Genomic DNA, 23,187 nt, shown 5'->3' on the forward strand with positions numbered 1-23,187 from the left:
TTAATGATTTAAGGTTGGGGTGTACCCCACTCTGAGAGGTTGCTATACACTTATTTTTTTTTTTTATTTTCTAAGAAAGACTGAGGCTTCCACTTTTCGTCCTTTCCTATTTTTTTTAAGCTTCATACGATCTGTGAGTTCTTTCTTAGGTATACAGAGCTTTCTGGGGCTAGTATTCAATTATCACTGACTGCATATTACGTCTATTCTTTTGTGACTGGGTTATCTCATTAAGGATTGAGTACTACTCCATTATGTAAATATATGACAATTTCTGTATCTATGCATCTACTGAAGGACATCTGGGTCCTTAGGTGCTTCTCAGCCATTTAATATTCCTCAATTGAGAATTCTTTGATTAGCTCTGTAACCCATTTTTAATAGGATTGTCTGATTCTCTGGAGTCTAACTTCTGTAGTTCTTTGTATATATTGAATATTAGACCTCTATCAGATGTGGGATTGGTAAAGATCTTTACCCAATCTGTTGGCTGCTGTTTGTTTTCTTGACAGTGTCCTTAGCCTTACAGAAACGTTGCAATCTCATTAAGTTCCACTTATCGATTCTTGATCTTAGAGCACAAGCCATTGGTGTTCTGTTCAGAAAATTTTCCCCTGTACCTATGTATTCTAAGGTTTTCCCCACTTTCTCTTTTAATAGTTTTGGTGTACCTGGTTTTATGTGGAGATCTTTGATCCACGTGCACTTGAGCTATGTACAAGGAGAAAAGAAAGGATCTATTTTCATTCTTCTGCATGCTGAGTGCCAGTTGAGACAACACCATTTGTTGAACAGTCTGTCCTTTTTCTATTAAATGTTTTCAGTTCCTTTGTCAAACTTCAAGTGATCATATGTGTGAGAGTTTATTTCTGGATCTTCTATTTTATTCCATTGATCTACCTGCCTGCCTTTACCATGCGGTTTTTAACACAATTGCTTTGTAATATAGCTTGAGGTCAGGAACGGTGAGTCCCACACAAGATTACTTGTTATTGAGAATAGATTTCAATATTCTGGGGGTTTTTTGTTATTCCCGATGAATTTGCAATTTGCTCTTTCTAAATCTATGAATAATTGAGTTGGAATATTGATGGGGATTGCATTGAATCTATAGATTGCTTTAGGTAAGATGGCCATTTTAACAATGTTGATCCTTCCAATCCATGAGCATGGGAGATCTTTCCATCTTCTGAGAACTTCTTCAATTTCCTTCGTCAGAGGTTTGAAGTTCTTGTGATACAGGTCCTTCACTTGCTTAGTTAGGGTCACACCAATGTATTTCATGTTGTTTGTGACTATTGTGAAGGGTAACTTTTCCTTAATTTCTTTCTCAGCATGTTTGTCCTTTGAGTAGAGGAAGGCTACTGATTTGTTTGAGTTAATTTTATATCCAGCCACTTGGTGAAGTTGTTTATCAGCTCTAAAAGTTCTCTGGTGGAATTTTTGGGGTCACTTAAGAATACAAGCCTCCCAAAAAAAAAAAAAAAAAAAAAAAAAAAAAGCCCAGGACCAAATGGGTTCAGTGCAAAATTCTATCAAACACTTATTGACGACCTAATACAAATTCTCTCCAAACTATTCCACAAAATATAGTCAGATGGAACACTACCCCACTCATTCTTCAAAGCCACAATAACTCTCATTTCTAAACCACACAAAGACCCTAAAAGGAAAGAGAACTTCAGACCAATCTCCCTTATGAACATTGATGCAAAAATACTCAATAAAATTCTTGCAAACAAAATGCAAGGACATATCAAAACGATCATTCACCATGATCAAGTAAGCTTTATCCCTGGGATGCAGGGACAGTTTAATATACGGAAATGTATCGACATAATCCACCATATAAACTAACTCAAAGAAAAAAAACCACATGATCATCTCGCTAGATGCAGAGAAAGCATTTGACAAAATTCAGCACCCCTTCATGTAAAAAGTCTTGGAAAAAGCAGGAATCCAAGGCCCATACCTAAACATAATAAAAGCAATATACAGCAAACCAATAGCCAAAATCAAAATAAAGGTGAGAAACTTGAAGCAATCCCACTACAATCAGAGAGTAGACAAGGCTGCCCACACTCCTCCTACCTATTCTACACTATTACATAGTACTGTAAGTCCAGGCCAGAGCAATTAGACAGCAAAAGAAAATCAAAGGGATGCAAATCAGAAAGGAAGAAGTAAAAATATCACTAGTTTCAGATGACATGAAACTATACTTGAGTTTACATTTAAAGGAGTGCTTTAACTTCCTCATTTCAACATTGAAAAAGAAAGTATATAGAATTTTGTTTTTAGAAACAAGTATCCCTAGTTAAAAGGTCTACCAATTTAACTTATTCATATAAAATTCACCCCCACAAGGAATCCTGAGTTAATGAACTATGTAGCCATCAACAGATTGTATATATTTTTAAAATGGTAAAGTCATTTAAGAAATAAAAGCAGAAGAAATATTAATTTTACATTGGCATATTTAAATAAAATGATGATGATTCAGCCACTACTTTTTATGAATCTGGAGTCCCTGCCCCATCAAGGAGAAGAAAGTATCTTGGGGAATTGGACTAAAATGAAACTCTTGTATCAGAAACATTTTTCAAAGATTTATTTATTATTCATTTATTTATTTACTTGTATATATGAATACACTGTCCCTGTCTTTGGACACATGGTTGTGAGCCACCATGTGGCTAGGGAATTTAGCTCAGAACCTCTTAAAGAACAGTGAGTGCTTTTAAACACTGAGCCTTCTCTCAAGACCTCAAAAACATTTTTAATTGAATCACCAGTAAACTTTATACATAACAGTTCTTATTAAAGGTATGTAAAGAAATGAAAGAAGATTCAAACTATAGAAAGCTGTATAGTTGTCAGATCTGACCTCAGCCTCATTTTCAGATTAAACAAGATATTCAGCATTTTATTGTAAGACAGAGAGGAATAGAAGGGGAAGGATGAGAGGCATGGTGAGAGGGAGGAAGGAAGAAAGTAAAGCCAAAATGTGGATGTCTCGGTCCTTCTTCAAAGGGAGAATAAAAAACTCATGGGAAAAATACAAGCACAAACAGAGGAGTGGGGACTGAAGAAAAGATCATCCAGAGACTGCCTCACCATAGAATCCATCCCAAATTCAGCCACCAACCTCAGTCAATATAGTTGATGCCAAGAAGTACTAACTCACAAAAAACTGATATGAATTCCCCAGAGGCTCTGGCACAGCCATACTGATACAGATGAGGATGCTTGCAGCTAACCATCAGACTGCATGTAGGGACCCTAACTGAGGAGCTAGGGAAAGGTCTGAAGAAGTTGAAAGTTTGAAACCCCATGGTAAGAACAATATCAACCAACTAAACTCCCAGAGCTCCTAGAGACTAAAACACCAACCAGTGAGTACACATGAAGAGACCAATGGCTCCAGTTGCATACATAGCAGAGGATGGCATTGTCTGGCATCAATGAGAGGAGAAGTTCAATGGTCCAGTGAAGGCTCATTTTCCCAAAGTAGGAGAATGCCAAGGTGCAGAGGTGGGCGTGGCTGTTTGGGAATAAAAGCATCTTAATGAAAGCAAGGGGAATAAAAACTGGTATGTGAGAGGGGGGAAGGGAGATAACATTTGCAATGTAAATACTGAGAATATCTAATAAAAATAATAATAACAATTGTAAAATATAGAAATTTAAAACATGGCTAATAAGCAAATAACAATAGACTGAAAGAAAATTAACAATTAGGGAAAGAGATGATAGCATTAATAGCAGAAACACAGTTAAATAAATCATGGCATACATGTTCTATATTAGCAAATTTTATCATAGTACATATTTACTCAGGAGATATGAAAAAGCATAACAGTTATTAAAATCAAGTAACCGGATGACAGCTTCCAAACAGCCCTTTGTTTACAGCGTAAATACAATTGATGAAAGCAGCACTCAAAACTACCTGAGCAGAAGGAAATAAAATATATTTTATTTTTATTTCTGGTTGAAGTTACAGGCACGGGTCTTGAAGCAAATATATGTGTCACTGTGTCACTAAAGCTGACCAAACAGATATAGAACACCTCAATGACAAAACATGTCACTTTCTCTTCTTTCACGAAAGTATGATGAGTCAATCATACCATGTGCACTTGACAAATATTCTTCAAAAATTCTAAATAATAAAGCCACAATGACACTACAGGAAAATATTATGCTATGTGAATTTTTAATGATGCTTAACACATTCTAACTTCATGATGTTCTGTTCTAAAATCATGCTCTATCAGAATGGGATTCTATGAGTTCTGTGTACACACTGTGTGTACCATCAGCATGGACAGACATGACGACAGACAAGCAAAGCTCTGTCCTTGGGCACTAGCATGAGAACTAACAACCACTGACCAGAGTAGCTGGCTACAATTGCAGTGCTGAAAAGGGCTTGTTGACGACGAGCCAGGAAAACACATACACACCATTTGTTTTTCTTAGCTCTTCCACAAGACAGGATGCTTCCTCTTGAATACGATCCTCAATGCTCCTCTTCCCCATCCCAAAATTCCTCAAGGTCATAAGTGAGAAGCGCCGAAGCTCCTTTCATTTTCTTCCATTGCTGAAAATGATCCCTACCAGAACAGGAAACAGAAACTAGAAGGGAGAATTCAAAGAAGAAAGCGAATGGCCTGTGACTACCACTGGGTTCCCTACATAAAGAAACTTTTCATGTCTCATCCCCCTGATCTATGCCTACCATACACAGACATACACATGCACATATATGCACATAAAAGTGTACATGTGCATACTTACCAAGGTCACTATTTACTTTTTTGACAATTGGGAAGACACCTCGTCCAGAAAACTCCTCTCCAAGGTCATCAAGGGTTTCTTTTACAGCTTCATATCCATGGACCACCACAGTAGGCTTTGAACCAAAGTACAGAGTGAACACAGGGCCATAGATTTTTGAGAACTGGAAATAAAAAACAAATTATAAGTAGCAGAAGAAGGATCCAGGCTGATATGAACATCTTACTGTCCACATATGTAGTCTGCAAACCACAACTTCAAATTTAGATTCAATACATATAATGCTGTTTGCTAGGGCATTCATGTGCTGCAAGTGTCTTGTTAACTAGAAGATTCCCAGAAAAATCAGTATGCAAACTGTCAGAACTTTGACACTTTGAAGTGTTTACAGATAAATAAGGTTGAAAGAAACTCAATTTTATTTTACTTTCCAATGGGTCAAAATTCAAGACTCAGATGTGAACCCTTCTCAGAAGACCTCTGATATTTGGGTAGTGAACAAACACCTGGTGTTCACACACTGAAACAAATATTCAACTATGCAGGATTCTGCTGAGATTTTTTTCACATGGTCACTCAGTCACCCTGTGATAAATCCTGGAAACTTATCATTGAAAATTCTCCCTAGGAAGCTCCCAAGAATCGTTTTGGGTAACATTAGTCCAAATGCCAAACAGTGGGGATATAGAACCTGAAGAGGACACCTCCTGTGGCCATAGAGGACTCCCAGTGGAGGAATGCAGACACCAAACTACCTACAAAACTTTTAACTCAACGTTGGTCCTGTCTAAAAAATTAGAGACAAAATGGACAGAAACTGAAGAAATAGCCTACCAGCAACTGGCCAAACTTGAGACCCTTCTCCTGTGCAAGCAATAAATCTCCACTATTCGTGATACTATGGTGTGCAGACATGAGGCTAGCATAGCTGTCCTCTGAGAGGCTCTACCCAGCAGCTAATTGAAACAAAAGCACATACTCACAGACAAGCACCGGACTGAGGTTGGGGACCTTTTATGCAAGAGTGACGGGGAAGATTAAAGGCCTTAAAGGGGAGCAGCCCCACAGAAAACCATCCCTGTCAACTAACCTGGAGCCCTGAATGCTCCCAGAGACTGAGCCACCAATAAAAAAGCCAGTCTAAGACCCCAACACGTATTTAACAGAGTGCTGAATTGTCTGGTCTCAGTGGTACAGGTTGTCACTAAAACTGCAGCAAAGTGGAGGGATACCAAGGAGGGACATCCTTTCAGAGACAAAGGGGAGGGGACCAGGAGGGAGGAATTTTGTAAGCAGGGATCAGGAGGGGTATCATTTGGGATGTTAAAATTAATAAAAGTATAAATTATCATATTGCTAAAAATAAACTCTCTCTAGATGAGTGTGATGGCAGGCTGTCTGCAGTCCTGTTATCTGAGGAACAGACAGCAAGCAGGAGCACCTACAGCATCCCACAAAAGAAATCTCTTCCATGCTGTCTTTCTGTATGTACGGCAGCAGCTTTGCAAAGAAACACTGAGGCCCCACTCGACCTTACTATTTTTATGTTCTTAGCAAATGTTTAGTGTTGACTCAGACTACTTGATATCAGACATAACTTGTTTCTTTGAAGAAATTTACTTATTTTGCTTTGCAAACCTAAAGATGATGCATAACATGTACATAGACAACTTTGGCAGCATATTGTTAATTCCAATACCTTTTGTCTTGTAGGAAAAAAAAAAAAGCTGTAGCTAAAAATCACTATACAGTGAAAAGGTACCTGTTGACTCTGTTGTGTGGAGTTTATCTTGCAATGTAAAAATGTTTATCCTGGACAAATGTGCTATCGCATATAGTCATTTCTGACAATGAGAATCCAAATATAAAAATTAGCAGTACAAATTTGCCATGTGATAACATAGGTTAGCCATTTCCCTCCAGAAATGTATTTATTGCAGAGAATAATTTGTACTTTTCAGCTACTGTGCAGCAAGAAGGATGCCTACATTGGTAAAGGATTTGTTGATGTTCTTCACGTCTGTCTGAAGGATATTTCCAATTATTGGGAGAGGAGTTAGGTCAAGAGGGGGCTTCTCTCTCTCTCAGAATTATGTGTCTCTATTGAGAGGAGAACCAGAGAGGAGAAAGTGAGCAGCAGGACCAGGACTGGATTCATGGCAGCCTTCACTTCTCAGGGAGACTCCTGTGAGCTTGCAGTCCTGAGCTTTTATAATGCTAGCTGCCAACTAAGAATGTACCTCTGAGGCCTAAGTGATCAATCAGCCATGTGCAGTTTTATCTAGCTTCTTAATGGACTCTGTTCTGCTGGCAAATCAGAAAGGAAGGAAACTGTTTTTTACAATTGTTCTCCTTCTACTCCCCAAGCCTGGAAAATTATCGTAACTAGTATGGAGCTAGACTTGACCCAGATATTGTACACTTGGGGGCCAGAGATCAACTTTTGTGTCTTTCTCAATTCTACCTATATCTATCTATCTACCTACCTACCTATCTATCTATCTATCTATCTATCTATCTATCTATCTATCTATCTATCTATCTATCTCAGGATCCTTCACTGAACCTAGAGATTGTAATGGCTTCTCTTGCATCTGCCACCATCACACCCATCACTGAGATTACCAACATGTACTACAGACCTTTGTTTTTACATGAGTGTTGGAGGCACTGAACTCTGGTTCTCATGCTTACACAGTTTACACTTTACAAACTAAGCCATTTTCACATCAAATGTCTGTCATAATTCTAGTATATAATATTTATTATTTGAATAAATACAGGACTTGTTAAATTCTTTATCCAAAAGAAAAACAAGCAGCTGCACTGTGCCTGACTTGCATAATCCTGATATCTAGCAGCTGTAGAAAACAGTCATTTCTACAGCTGTGTTTATCACCAAACCTATACTATGTGGTTTGGACATTGAGCCCTTCTTACTGTGAGCTAAAATAAATCCTCTTTTCTTTACACACACCTGTTCTATTTTCAATTCTGGAGAGGCTGTGAGTGTTCCAGAGGTTAAGACTACTGGAAGCTCTTCCAGCATGTCAGTGCAATTCCCAGAAACTACCTACAACAATTTTTAATGGAATTCAATGCTGTCTTGGAAGACTGCAACAGCATACTCACATGCAGAAAGCAAATCTTTTTAAAAATTTTATTAGCTAGACCAGAAAAGAAAGCACTCTTGTGAAATTATAAATCAAAGAACCAAATGCACAGAACAAAGAAAGAATATTAAAAACTGTAAGGGAAATGGTCTGGTAACATATAAAGGCAGACCTATCAGTATTACACCAGACTTCCCAAATGAGACTCTACCTAAAAGACAAATGAGGCTGGACAGAAGTCACGAAGGCCCTAAAAGAACACAAATACCAACCAAGGCTTCTATACCCTGCCAAACTCTCAATAATTCTAGATGAATAAATCAAACTATTCCATGACAAAACCAAATTTGAACAATATTTATCTACCAATACAGCTCTACCAAGGATTTTAGAAGAAAAACACTAACACAAAGAAGAAATTTATGCAAAAAATAAAATAAAACAAAATATCAATCATCCCATAACAAAAACAAAATAAAAGTATCAAATACATGTAGTACCACATACAATAACAAACATAACAGAAAGTAACAATCATCTGTCTTTAGTATCTCTCAATATCAAGATTCAATTCTACTATACTATATGTATCTCTAATATACAGTTTTTAATATTCTTTCTTTGTTCTGTGCATTTGGTTCTTTGATTTATTATGTCACAAGACTGCTTTCTTTTCTGGTCTAACACACTGGATACACAAGCAAGATGCATCATTATGCTGCAAACAAGGAAAATACCTTGGCACCTTCCCGTTTGCACCTGTGCCTGGAGCAGAGCCATGGCTCTGGATATGAACCCATACAGCCCACACCTCAGTTTAAACTTAACTATCCAGTTATTCTGACACCTTCAGTGTCGTGGTAAATATAAAAAAGTCAGTATCTGGTTCCCATGTGGTCCACTCCATAGGGTCTTTGAGCCACAAACCGCACAAAGACGCCAGCTTCCTTTGATCCAGGAGGTCTGCTCACTCGCCCTAACAGCTTCTGAAGAGGATGGTCCATGACTGCCCCAGTATGCTGTTTTCTCACCTGACATACACTCATCCCAGCTCCAAAGTGGGCTTTGTGCATCCTGACACAATACCTTCCTTTGAACTCAGTTAATTCACCACATCAAAGAACACACCAAAATACTCTGATCCAATTGGTATGAAATAATTTGCCCATCTAGATAAATCAGATTATCCTGTATAATTCCATTCCTTATAAAATATAATAACCTGTACTCATATAAAAATCAAACACTTGTGTGGCACCAGATGCTGGCGAGGATGTGGAAAAAGAAGAACACTCCTCCAGTGTTGGTGGGATTGCAAAGTGGTAAAAACTACTCTGGAAATCATTCAGGAGATTCCACAGAATATAGGAAATAGATCTACCCGAAGACCCAGCTATGCCACTTCTACCTGTTTACCCAATGGTGTCCCACCATAACACAAGTGCACATGCTCCACTTTGCTCATAGCAGCCTTATTTGTGATAGCCAGAAGCAGGAAACAATCCCGATGGCCCACAACAGAAGAATGAATACATATAATGTTAATTTATACAATGGAATACTATTCAGTTATTAAAACAAGAATTAAGACATTATGAGCTTTGTAGGCAAATGGATAAAAATAGAAAATATCATCCTGAGGCAGGTAACTCAGACCCAAAAGTACATGCATGGTATTGGTCAAAAAAGTACACAATATCCAGAATACAGTCCACAGAACTTTAAAAGGTTAACAATAGAGCACAAGTAAGGATGATTCAATCCTCCTGGGGGAGGGCGTGAAAACCAGAGGACAGAGAGGGAGGGACCTGTTTGGGAGAGGAAAGGTGGAAGGGCTGGGAAAGGAAAACATGATCAGGTGTTGAGGAGGCAGCCAGGAGTGAAGCCAGAGAATCTCAAGACCCAAAGGGAGGGACCTTAGATGAAATGTCCAACAGTGGAGAAAGGGAACTTGTCCATTAGAAAGACAGAACATCAAGTGGAGGAATGGGGTTGCCATCCCACAGCCAAAATTGGTCCTGTCTAAATGAACTACTGGTGCAAAAATGGAGAAGAGGCTGAGAGAAATGAGGTAAAGTGACCAGGCCAAAATGGGACACATCTAAAGGGGAGGCTCCAAGGTCCAACATTATTACTGATGATATGATGTACTTACAGACTGGAACCTAGCATGTCTGTCCTCTGAGAGGCCCAACAAGCAGCTGACTGAGACAGAAGCAGATACTTACACTCAACCAATGGTCTGATGTCAGGGAACTCTGTGGTTGACTTATGGAATGCTGGAAAAGACTGAGGAGAAGAGTGACCCCATAGGAAGACCAGCATTCTCAACAAACCAGGAACCCTGGGATCTCTCAGACACTGAGCCACCAGCCAAGCAGCATACACTAGCTGATCCAAGGCCCCCAACACATACACACCAGAGGACTGCTAGGTCTGGCCTCTATAAGAGACAATACACCTAACCCTTGAGATACACAAGGCCCCAGAGAATGGGGTGGCCTGGCAGGGGAAGGGGACTTCCTATAGGAGATGACAGAGGAGGAGTGAGATAAGGAACTCTAAGATGGCAAATGAAAGGAGGATAACCACTGGACTCTTCAAAAAGATTAAAGATAATTTTTTAAAGATTTTTAAACTAAGTAAATAAATATGAACACAAATATAAATTAAAAATCCTTATTTTCTGGGTCTGATGAGCGAAGTCTACCTTTGCCAACAGTGCCATAGAAACACTGAAGTCTAGTGTTGCTGTCTAGGTAATAATATATGAACTACCCTCTGTACTGTATTATTTTAACTGACACATAGCTATTTAGATTATGATTTATCCTTCTCAGGTCTCTGATCATACTGACAGCTGAGCTAATAATTGTAGGTTAACAGCTAGTAAACAACAGGCAACTAGCTCCTTACCTCAAGGTAATTCACCATTGTGTTCGTTCATTAGTCAGTTCTCTAGTTTGTTAAAGCTACTAGGTCTCTTACTGAGAAAGTAAAGCAAGTTTGCCTTGCTCTCAAGCTTTATGTTAAAAGATGTAACTTTTTCCTCCATTTACATGACTGCTCTCAAAAATCACGACCTGTGTCTCAGAATAAATAATTAAATAAAAGATGTAAAATTAATTTAGGGTCTGAGGATCTAAAAATATGTTTGTAGAGCTAGAAAAATTGACAAATGCAAGTGATAAAAGTTAGAGTATGTGAAAAATAAAACTTGATTGGTACAAGAAAAATAATTTAGAAATATAAATTTAAAAATGCTTCAAAGGTATAAGGTTGTGGTCTTACATCCTCCCTGCCTCAGGTTGTGACCACTTAAAGAGGCAGAACACACAGAGTTTAACTAAACTTACCCCAAGCCTCCATGAGGTGTGAAGAGGGAGGGGGTGGGGGTGGGAGGGAGTGCTGGGCCATAAGAGAACACTGAGGTACTGCTCCAAGGGTGGTAAGGCATGCATAGTGTGAGATGTGGGAAAGCCAGAGCTAATTCAGGGTTCCCTGGGCATTTGACAAGGCAGGAGTTGTGTGGTTCTCAGACTCTTGGACATCTAGTCACCACTTAGGAGTCAAGAAATAGCTGAGAATGAAGTTAGGACTGGATCTACCCCAGGGGCTGATTCTATCCAGGAGTGGGAAGGCTGAATGGAGAGCTCTGGCTAGCCCAGATTGCAGTTCATTCTAATGGGTATGTTAAGAAAGGAAATTCAAACTCCTAGTCATATCACATTCAAAGTTGCATTCCTATGAAACATTTCTCAAGCAGGCATGGAAAAGAAATAACGTTGGTAGTTCCTCATTCTCAATGTTGTTCTATCAGTAAACCCCAAAGATGTCATCTTGCTCCACTTAGTTCAGAATCCATCATCATATTACAAAATTTGTCATATAACTTCATACTAACTTTCCAAAATTCTATGACTTTAACATTAACTAAAAGAATACCCTCCCCCCAGTGTTTGTAAAAATATGCATTGATGCAAGCTTATTTGATGTTTCCAAGTAATCAAGCTAATCTTAAATAGCTCTGGTAGATAGATTCCAAAATGAGTTCTTTGCTTTTCTAGGTGACAAACAACATTAATCTATTTCATTATAAATAATGGCCTCTATAGTGTTGAAAATTACTATGGACAAGTATGAAAGAGGAAAGAAATCATCAATCTCACCCAAGTGGTACCCTACTCTTGCAGTAAATATTAAAAGGAAATGGCTTATCCCTTTATCGTTGCCCATGGTCTCACTCTGCAGGCACTGCTTTAGTATAGAACCAAATCCATGAACTCTGTCACAGGGTCCAAGCCACCCTCTCCATACGACTCCCTTCCCAGGCAGTTCACTCTGCCTGCCCTGTTGTTTCTATCTTAGGTAGAGGTTATTGCCCCCAGCATTTTCTTTTCCTCCACTGCCTAGCACAATCATTACTCCAAGCCTGATAGCTTTTCATGCAGGCTTGTATATCACATTCTCAATCCACAAACATTCCATACCATATGATTACATCAGATGGACAAAGATGCAAACTGTCCTTCTGTATGAGATAAAATGACTCTACAGAAGACATCAAAGGGATACAAATCCGAAAGGAAGAAGTAAAAACATAACTCTTTGCAGATGGCATGATAGTGTACTTAAGCGACCCAACAACTTCCACCGGAGAACTCCTACAGCTGATAAACAAGTTCAGCAAAGTGGATGGATATAAAATTAACACAAACAAATCAGTAGCCTTCCTGTACTCAAAGGACAAACATGTGGAGAAAAAAATTAGAGAAGAGATACCCTTCACAATAGTCACAAAAATTATGAAATACCTTGGTGTGACTCTAACTAAGCAAGTGAAGGAACTTTATGACAAGAATTTCAAACTTCTAAAGAAGGAAATGGAGGAAGATCTCAGAAAATGGAAATATCTCCCATGCTTATAGATTGAAAGGATCAACATTCTAAAAATGGTCATCTTACCAAAAGCAATCTACAGATTCAATGCAATCCCCATTAAAATAAAATTCCAACCCAGTTCTTCATTGAGTTGGAAAGAGCAATGTGCAATTTCATCTGAAATAACAAAAGACCTATAATAGTGAAATCCATACTCAACAACAAGAAAACATCTATGGGAATCACTATCCCTGACCTCAAGCTATATTACAAGGCAATTGTGCTGAAAACTGCATGGTACTCAAATAGGCACGTGGATAAACGGAATAGAATAGAATATCCAGAAATGAGCCCTCACAGATATGGTCACTTGATTTTTGACAAAGGTGCTGTAATATTCAATGGAAAAGGACAGCCTATTCAATAAATTGTGTTGGTCCAACTGGCACTCAGCATACAGAAGAATGAAAATAGACCCTTTCTTATCTCCTTGTACAAAGCTCAAGTGCAAGTGGATCAAAGATCTTATTAAACCAGGTACACTGAAACTATTAAATGAGAAACTAGGAAAAACCTTAGAACATGTAGGCACAGGAGAAAATTTCGTGAACAGAACACCAATGGCTCATGCTCTAAGGTCAAAGATTGACAAATGGAACTTAATGAGATTGCAAAGTTTCTGTAAGGCTAAAGACACTGCCAAGGAAACAAAACAGCAGCCAGCAAAGTGGGAAAAGATCTTTACCAGCCCCACATCAGATAGAGGCCTAATATCCAAGGTATACAAAGAACTCAAAAAGCTAAACACCAGAGAATTAAACAACCCTATTAAAAACTAGGGTACAGACTTAAACAAAAAGTTCTCAATGGAGGAATATCAAATGGCTGAGAAACATCTAAGGAAGTGCTCAACATCCTTAGCCATCAGGGAAATGCAAATCAAAACAACCCTGAGATTCCACCTCACACCAGTCAGATTGGCCAAGATCCAAAACTCAGATGACAACAGATGCTGGAGAGGATGTGGAGAAAGAGGAACACTTCTTCACTGCTGCTGGGGTTGGAAACTGATACAAATACTCTGGAAATCAGTCTGGCAGTTCTTCAGAAAAATGGACATAGTACTACCTGAAGAATTCCACTTCTGGGCATTTACCCCAGAGACGCTCCAACATACAACAAAGTTACATGGACCACAATGTTCATTGCAGCTCTATTTATAATAGCCAGAAGCTGGAAAGAACCCTGATGTCCTTCAGTAAATGAATGGATACAGAAATTGTGGTACATTTACACAATGGAGTATTACTCAGCTATCAGAAACAATGACTTAACAAAATTCTTAAGAAAATGGATGCATCTAAAAAATATCATCCCGAGTGAGATAACCCCATCACAAAAGAACAGACATAATATGCAGTCACTGATAATGGGGGACTAACCCCAGAAAGCTCTGAACACCCCAGAACAACTCACAAACTGTTTGAAGTTCAACAAATAAAAAGAATATATTTTAATTAAAATAGAACTGTATCACATCCCCCTTTCCTTCCTACAGCCCCTCCCAGTTTCTCTCCTATCTCCTCAAATTAATAACCTCTTTTCCTATATTATTGTTACATATATACATATGTGTATGTATAGGTACCCACAAATACTTAATTACAACCCTAAAAATGTATTTGTATACTTTTATGCAAAAATGCTGAAAATTTGTACATTTATCTTTGTTTTTAAAATTAAAATATGACTCTACAGAAACCCTTTAAATATTCATATCTACCTTTTGTTGATTAAGTCCACTTAGATCTGCATCTGCTTTTTCCAGCTCCATTTTGCTTCCTCCTGAATATCTTTTCTTACCTTTTCTCTGACTACCTCCAATTATGTATCAACTCAACATAAATCTACACTTTACAAGATATATTCGCAATCAGTTTTACAAGACATGCCCAATGGAGCAAAAGTGGCACAAACATCATGAGAATAACCAACCACTTTCTGCTTGGATCCAGAACCCGGAATCCATGTCTTATACTGTTATCTTGGTGTCTTAGTTTGTGTTTTATTCCTGTGAATAGGCTTACTGACCAAGGCATCTCTTATAAGGACATTTAATTGGGGCTGACTTATACTTTCAGAAGTTAATCCATTATCATCATGCAGGAAGCATAACAGCTGGCAGGCAGACATGGTGTTGCTGAAGGAACTGAGAATTCTACATCTTGATCTGAAAGCAGCCAGGAAGAAACTGTCTTCAACAGACAGCCAGGAGGAGACTCTTCCATGCTAAGCAGAGCCTTATAATGCCTAATAACACCTCCTAGTAATGCCACTTCTCAATGGTCAAGCATATACAAACTACCATACTCAGCATGAATCTGTAGCTAGACAAGACATATTTGCAAAAAAAAAAAAAAAAGGCTACTATGATTATGAGAAATGGGTACATAATTTGATTGACACTTAAAGACTTATGTTTATACCCATAAGTCAATGTATCTTTCAACCCTTATCGAGAAATTTCTTTTGTCAATACAAGATGATTAACACAAAGACCCACAGCTGGTTGAAGTGAAAGAAGATAAGAGAGTATGGAGTGCTCATCCAGAAATAGGACATCTATATCACACTTCCCTCCTCCCAAAGTTTAGGGACTGTTGTAGAAAGATTCTAAAACCCAAACACTATCAATATTTACAGGGAAACTGTGCTTTTCAGACATAGCAGGGCAGTTGAACATAGTAAATGAGAGCAGTTGTGGCAGCATGAAGAAGGCATGGGCAGGTCTCTAGCCAGAGAAGTTCCAAGCATAGAGTTTGCACCTATCCAAGGAGCTATTGGCAACTGGTAACTCCTAAGAGAAAGAGCAAATTTTTAAGGGTATCCCCTACTAGTCACAGATGATATAGATGTCACATTTGTGGCAAAGCACACTACAGTCTCTTACTCTCTGCAGTCACAGGTGATATAGATGTCACATTTGTGGCAGAGCACCCTACAGTCTCTTACTCTTTGCATTTTGACCAGTTGTGAATTTCTGTGACAACCACTATCCACTGGAAAAAGAAATTTCTTTAATGAGAACTGGGGCTATATATGGAATACATGGGTAGATTTACAAAACATATTACCTTGTAAGTGTGACATCTTTACCCACACATGAAAATACCTACACACACACACACACACACACACACACACACACATACACACATACACACACAAACACAAGCTCAAAGACTTTGTATACACTATAGATTCCCACTGTTTCTGACAATGACACTCTAAATATAAGAAGCTATGGGAATATTTACATTACAATAAAACAGCTAATAATAGCAGTAATTAATTTTCCTTTTTAACATAAGGAAGAAGTTTTTTAAACACTTACTTTTGACTCAGTGGTTAAGAGCACTGACTGCTCTTCCAGAAGTCCTAAGTTCAAATCCTGGCAACCACATGATGGCTCAAAACCATCTGTAATAAGATCCGATTCCCTCTTCTGGTGTGTCTGAGGACAGCTACAGTGTACTTACATATAATAAATTAATAAAAAAAAACACTTACTTTAGTAATAGACTTGCTGATGTCCTTCACGTCTATCTGAAAGATGTTTCCAACAAGTGGGAGAGGAGTGGGGCCAGGAGGGAGATTCCCTCTCCCAGAGTTTTGTTTCCACAGTGAGAGGAGAAGCAGACAGGAGAACGTGAGCACCAGGACCATGACTGGATCCATGGCAGCCTTCTCTTCTCAGGGAGACTCCTGTGAGCTTGCAGCCCAGAGCTTTTATAATGCTAGCTGCCAATTCAACATGTGCTTCTGAGGCCTAAATATCCAATAAGCTAAAACGCTTTAATCTTTCTTCTTTGTGGACTCTGGCCTGTTAAAACACACAAATGGAAGCTATTCGTCACTCTTACAACTGCTCCACCCTGAAAACCTGTTGTAACTAGCCCAGGGTGGGACTGATGTACTTTAAAAAAAAAAAAAAAAAAAAAAAAAAAAAAAAAAAAAAAACTCAAGTAGTTTCAACATGCAATCTAAGTGAAGGGTTTAAGAATCAAACCATTTTATCCAAAGATTGATCAAATTTATGCATTATTAGACTCATGATCACTGGGGATTTATGGTATTGAAGGTAAATCATATACTTGTATATAAAGTAAAGTTTACTCAATAAAGCTTCCTAGGGACTAGGATAATTGCTTTAGTGTGTTATAGTATCATTAGATTTGATTAATCACCAGGTAAGGCGTGGTAATCATCTCAGTTCATAAACACACCTTTGCCATTCAACATCCTTCAAAGCCTTTTTGGGCAAAGGTTAACTTTCACCCCTCTGTGAGTGCAAGATAACAGAATAACAGCAACACCACTAACAGATATTCTTTAGTCATTCTTTAGTTAACATAAGAAGCAATGTGTTTCTAAAAAACAGAAGTAATGTTTTCTGGTAACACTTCATTTTAATGCATATTTATGTTGAACATTGTTCTGTTTTGATTTTAACCACTTTTATGAGTATGTAATACATTACCAGTTTAAATTCACATTTCCATGAAGCTGCAGAAGTATAATCAGTTTTTGGAATGTCAAATAGTAATACAAAACATTGATATTTTTTATATTAAACAAGAATACTAAATTCTTTTACTCCTTCTGACCCTTCCTTTTCTTTCTCTCTCTGTCTCTCTCTGTCTCTCTCTTTCACACACACACACACACACACACACACACACACACACAAATACACTTATAAATATTTATAATGTAGTAATGAATTGTGCTAGATTAGAAAAATGATGGTTTTGTGTTTTTTTCCAAGATCCATGTTCCAGTGTAGATGTCTAGTTTTTCATTACTGAGCATAGTGTAGGTCTTAAAAGTACAGTCAGGTTGGACCAGTCATTGGTTAACTGTTCCTTCAAACTCTGTTTCATTTTTATCCTTAAGTATCATGTGGGCAATAAAAATTTTGAGTTGAAGGTTTTGTGGATGGCTTGATGTCCCTCTTTTTCCACTGGAAGTCTTGCCTGGCTACAAGAGGTGACCACTCCATATCCCCTACTATTCAGTATCTAGGGTCACCCCCATAGACTAAAAGCCTTCTCCTCTCATGCCTCTAACTAGTCCCAGTGATGCCCCCAATAACACACCAATTTTCATTTTCACTCCCAGCCCTCGCCTGCCTCTTTCCCTACTCTAAACATACATGATCCCGATCCCCATGTCTATTCTCAACATCCATTGTAGGCAGGTCCCTCTATCCATTCACCTATTGTGACTATTTGGTTTCTCCTCTGAGTGAGATTCACATTTGGTCCCTTGGGACCTTCTTATTACTTAGCTTTTTTGGGTCTGTAGATTACAGCATGGTTATCCTGCACTTTATGGCTAATGTCTACTTGTACCTGAATGCATGCCATATGTATCTTTCTGTAACTGGGATACCTGACTCAGAATATTTTCTAGTTCTATTAATATGCCTGCAAATTTCACATTTTTGGCTTTTGTTTGTTTGTGTTTGTTTATTTCAATTATTTATTTTTATTCGCTTTACATCCTTATCCCTCCTTCCTCTCCTCACAGCCCTGCCCTTAAAAATCCCACTCCTCATTACTTCCTCCCCTTCTCAGAGAAGTTGGAGGCCCCTTTGTATACCACCTGTCCTGGGATATACAGTCAAAGCAGATCTGAGCCGATCCCCTCCAACTGAGGCCCAACAAGGCAGTCCAGTTAGGGGAAGGGGATCCGAAGGCATCAGATTTAGTTAGGACTATTATTTCCCGCACTTAGTATCTTGCATAGTGTCATCAGATACCATGAAAGCTAATCTTCAAAGAAGAGACTTTTAGATCATTTCAAGCTCAGATTCTTGGTATCCCGTTTCCAAAGTTTATGTGTTCTACAATAAAACTTGCCCTCACATCTTAGAGGCAACTAAAGGCAATATTAATGTTTTGATGGTCTCTTGGGCACATCGCTAAACATCACTAATGTCTGGTGTTAGGATTTTTGTTAGAGAATATATGGTCTTTGAGGGGGTTATTTGCAGTCGAAATGAAATTTTTTTTCATTCAAACTATGTGTATTTGTACACAGAGACTAGAAACTTTTTATGAAGCATTTCATAGACTCCAATATGTATGTTTTCATGGTTGTATTATAAATGCAGGTGCATAGATAATACTATTTATTGTTTTCTATTTCTGTAATTCTTTTCAACCATAGATATTGGGAAAATGTAAAAGACCATACAATTTTTTAAATATTTAAGAATAAGTTAGAGGTCTGCATGTCCCAACCAGAAATATTTAAGCATATATTTCCTGTTTTAAAAAGCAACTTTGAAGATATTTGCCACCAGGAACAGTGGAGATCCAGGGACGCAGGTCCAGTGACACTGTGCTGTGTGTAGCCAGGGCGGTAGAGAGGGCTAGGCCTGGCAAGTGGAAAGTGTGGCCTCCCGATTGGTTCAGGGGAGAAGGAACTCTGCTGTAGAGACTCTGGTCAACTGTGGAGGCCCTTGCATGCAGAACAAATGCTCATGCCATTTGCCACCTAAAACAGCAGAGATCCAGGGACAAAGGCCAGGTACACAGGAGTGATAGGAACCATTACTGACAACAAGACCACATAAAATTACAGACAACAAGATGGAAAGAGGAAAGCAAAGGAGTTACCCAGTGGAAACAAAGACAACCTGGCAACAACAGAACCCAGCTCTCCCATCACAACAAAGAGCCAGATGCAAAAAACTCCAAAAAAGGAAGACTCAGACCTGAAATTATACCTCAAAATGATGATGGAGATCTTTGAGAAGAACATGAATAACTCACTTAAACAAGAACAGTGGGAAAAGCTTGAAGAAATGGAAGATTTAAAGAGAAAATACAAAAACAATCAAAAAAATCAAAGATCTAGAGAAAAACAGAACCAAAGAGAAGAAGGAATTGAAGAAGGAATTTAAAATGGAAAGAAACACAATAAAGAAAACACTAAAAGAGACATCCCTGGAGGTAGAAAACCTAAAAAAGAAATCAGGAGTCACAGATGCAAACATCTCCGATAGACTACAAGAGAAGGAAGAGAGAATCTCAGGAGCCAAAGGCAACTTTGAAAACATAAACAAAACAGGCAGAGAAGATGCAAAAGTCAAAAAGCTCCTAACACAAAATGTCCATGAGATTCAGGACACAATTAGAAGAGCAAACCTAAGGATAATAGGAATAGAAGAGGGCGAAGAATATCAACTAAGAGGGACAGTAAATATCTTCAACAAAATTGTAGAAGAAAACTTCCCTAACCATAAAAATGAGATGACCATGAGCATAAAAGAAGCCTACAAATCTCCAAATAGAGAGGATCAGAAAAGAAATTCTTCTTGACACATAATATTCAAAAGGCCAAGTGGACAAAGCAAAGAATACTAAAAGCAGGAAGAGAAAAGGGTCATGTAACATATAAAGGCAGACCAAACAGAATCAAACAGGATTTCTCAACAGGGACTATGAAAGCTAGAAGATCCTGGACAAACATCATGCAGACCCTAAGAGAATATATGTGTCAGCCCAAGCTGCTATACTTAGCAAAACTCTCAATCACCATAGGTGAAAAGACCAAGATATTCCAAGACAAAAATTAAATTTACACAATATCTGTTCACAAACCCAGCAGTACAACAAATTATAGGTGGAAAACCCAATACAAGAAGGGAAACTACATCCTAGTATAAAAAAGAAAATGCCAAAACAAGAAAACCAAAAGAAAAATTACACAGGCACAATTCTAGTTCTAAAAGCAAAAATAGCAGGAAACACCAACCACTGTTCCTTAGTATCTGTGAACATAAATAGACTCAATGCCCCAATAAAAAGACATAGGCTATAAGACTAGATACATAAACAGAATCCAGCATTTTAATGCATACTGGAAACTTATCTCAGAAACAAAGAGAAACACTATCTCAGAGTAAAATGTTGGGAAAAAAAAAAACTTCCAAGCAAATGGTCAAAAGAAACAAGATAGAGTACACATTTTTATATCAAATAAAGGAGATTTTCAACTAGAAGTTATCAAAAAAGATAAGAAAGAACACTTTTTTACTCATTACAAGAAAAATTTATCAGGAGGAACTCTCAATCCTTAACATATATGCTCCAAATACAAAAGCACCCATACTCATAAAAGGAACCCTACTAAGCTCAAATAAAAACTTTGCACTCCACACAATAATAGTGGGAGACCTTAACACCTCACTCTCATCAATGAACAGATCATGGAAACATAAACAAAACAAGAATGCAGAGAAACTAGCAGAGGTTATGAACCAATTGAAATTAATAGGAAGCTACAGAACACTTCTTCCTAAAATAAAAGAATACAACATCTTCTTAGCACCTCACAGCATATTCTCTAAAATTAACAATATAGCTGGTCACAAAACAAGCCTCAATAAATATAAAAAGACTGAAATTCTCCTAAGCATTTTATCAGATCACCATGGTCTAAAGCTGGTCTTTAATAACAACAAAGACAACAAGAAGCAGATATACAAATGGAAACTAAACTGTACCATGGTCAAAGAAGAAATAAATAAAGATATTAAGGATTATCTAGAAAAAAATAATAAAATGAAAACCCAACATACCCAAACCTATGTTATGCAATGAAATAAGTACTGAGAGAAAAACTCATATCTCTGAGTGCTCCCAAAAAGAAACTGGAGAGAGCATACACTAGCAACTTCACAGCACAGTTGAAAGGTCTAGAACAAAAAAAGCAAATACACCCAAGAGGAGAAGTCAGCAAAAAATAATCAAACTAAGAGCAGAAATGACCAAATAGAATCAAAAAGAACCATTCAAAGAATCAACAAACCTAAGAGCTGGTTCTTTGAGAAAATTAACAAGATTAATAAACCCTTAGCCAGACTAACTAGAGGGCAAAGAGAAAGTATCCAAATGAACAAAATCAGAAAGGAAAGTGGAGACATAACAACTGAAACTGCGGAAATTCAAAAAATCATCAGATCCTACTATAAAATGCTATACTCAACAAAACTGGAAAATCTGGATTAAATGGATGAATTCCTAGACAGATACCAGATACTAAAGCTAAACCAGGACCAGGTAAGCCATCTAAATAGTACCATACCACCTAAAGAAATAGTATCATTCATCAAAACCTCCGAACCAAAAAAATCCCAGGTACAGGTGGGTTCAGTGCAGAATTCTATCAGACATTTATTGATGACCTAATAAAAATACTCTGCAACTGTTCTACAAAATAGATTCAGATGGAACACTACCTAACTCATTTTCAAGGACACAATAACCCTCATTCCTAAACCACGCAAAGATCCTACAAGAAAAGAGAACTTCAGACCAATCTCACCTATGAACACTGATGTAAGAATACTCAACAAAATGTTTGCAAACTGAATCCAAGAACAAATAAAAAAGTATTTCACCATGATCCAGTAGGCTTCATCCCCAGGATTCAGGAATGGTTTAATGTATGGAAATCCATTAATGTAATCCACCATAAAAACAAACTCAAAGAAAAAAGCCACATGGTCATCTCACTAAATTCTGAGAAAGCATTTGACAAAATTCAACACACCTTCATGTTAAAAGTCTTGGATGGAAAGAACAGGAATCAAAGGCCCATACTTAAACATAATAAAAGCAATGTACAGCAAACCAATAACCAACATCAACCTTAACGGTGGGAAGCTTGAAGCAATCCCACTAAAATCAAGGAAAAGATACCTTTCACAATAGTCACAAACAATATGAAATACCTTGGTGTGACTCTGACTAAGCAAGTGAAGAACCTATATGACAAAACCTTCAAATCTCTGAAGAAGGAAATCAGGAAAGATCTCAGAAGATGGAAAGATCTCCCATTCTCAAGGATTATAAGGATCAACATGGTAAAAATAGCCATCTTACCAAAAGCAATCTACAGATTCAATGCAATCCCCATCAAAATTCTAACGCTATTCTTCATAGTGTTGGAAAGAACAATGTGCAATTTCATCTGGAATAACGAAAAACCTAGAATAGCGAAATCCATCCTAAACAACAAGAAAACATCTGCAGGAATCATGATCCCTGACCTCAAGCTATTTTACAAAGCAATAGTGCTAAAAACTTCATGGTACTGGTACACAAATATGCACAATCCTATTAAAAAATGAGGAACAGAGCTAAACAAAATGTTCCCAATTGAGGAATACCGAATGGCTGAGAAGCATCTAAGGAAATGTCGAAATCTCTAGTCATCAGGAAAATGCAAATCAAAACAACCATGAGATTCCACCTCACACCAGTCAGAATTTCTAAGATCAAAAATTCAGATGACAGCAGATCCTGGCGAGAAT

General features: G+C 37.8%; 1 protein-coding gene across 1 annotated transcript in view; it reads right to left on the minus strand.

Annotated features, from left to right (window-relative positions):
* The window catches only part of LOC308417127 (cytochrome P450 2C55-like), a gene marked incomplete at both ends in the record, with an annotated part of 43,373 nt that extends 26,838 nt beyond the window's left edge, over positions 1–16,535 (minus strand). The window contains 4 exon segments of the mRNA XM_080912254.1: positions 4,470–4,590; positions 4,594–4,619; positions 4,804–4,966; positions 16,368–16,535. Of these exon segments, the coding sequence (XP_080768380.1) occupies positions 4,470–4,590; positions 4,594–4,619; positions 4,804–4,966; positions 16,368–16,535 (478 nt within the window).
* Between the last annotated feature and the right edge of the window lie 6,652 nt (positions 16,536–23,187).

The sequence above is a fragment of the Micromys minutus genome (assembly GCF_963924665.1).
Source record: "Micromys minutus genome assembly, chromosome: 2".
Lineage (NCBI taxonomy): Eukaryota > Metazoa > Chordata > Mammalia > Rodentia > Muridae > Micromys > Micromys minutus.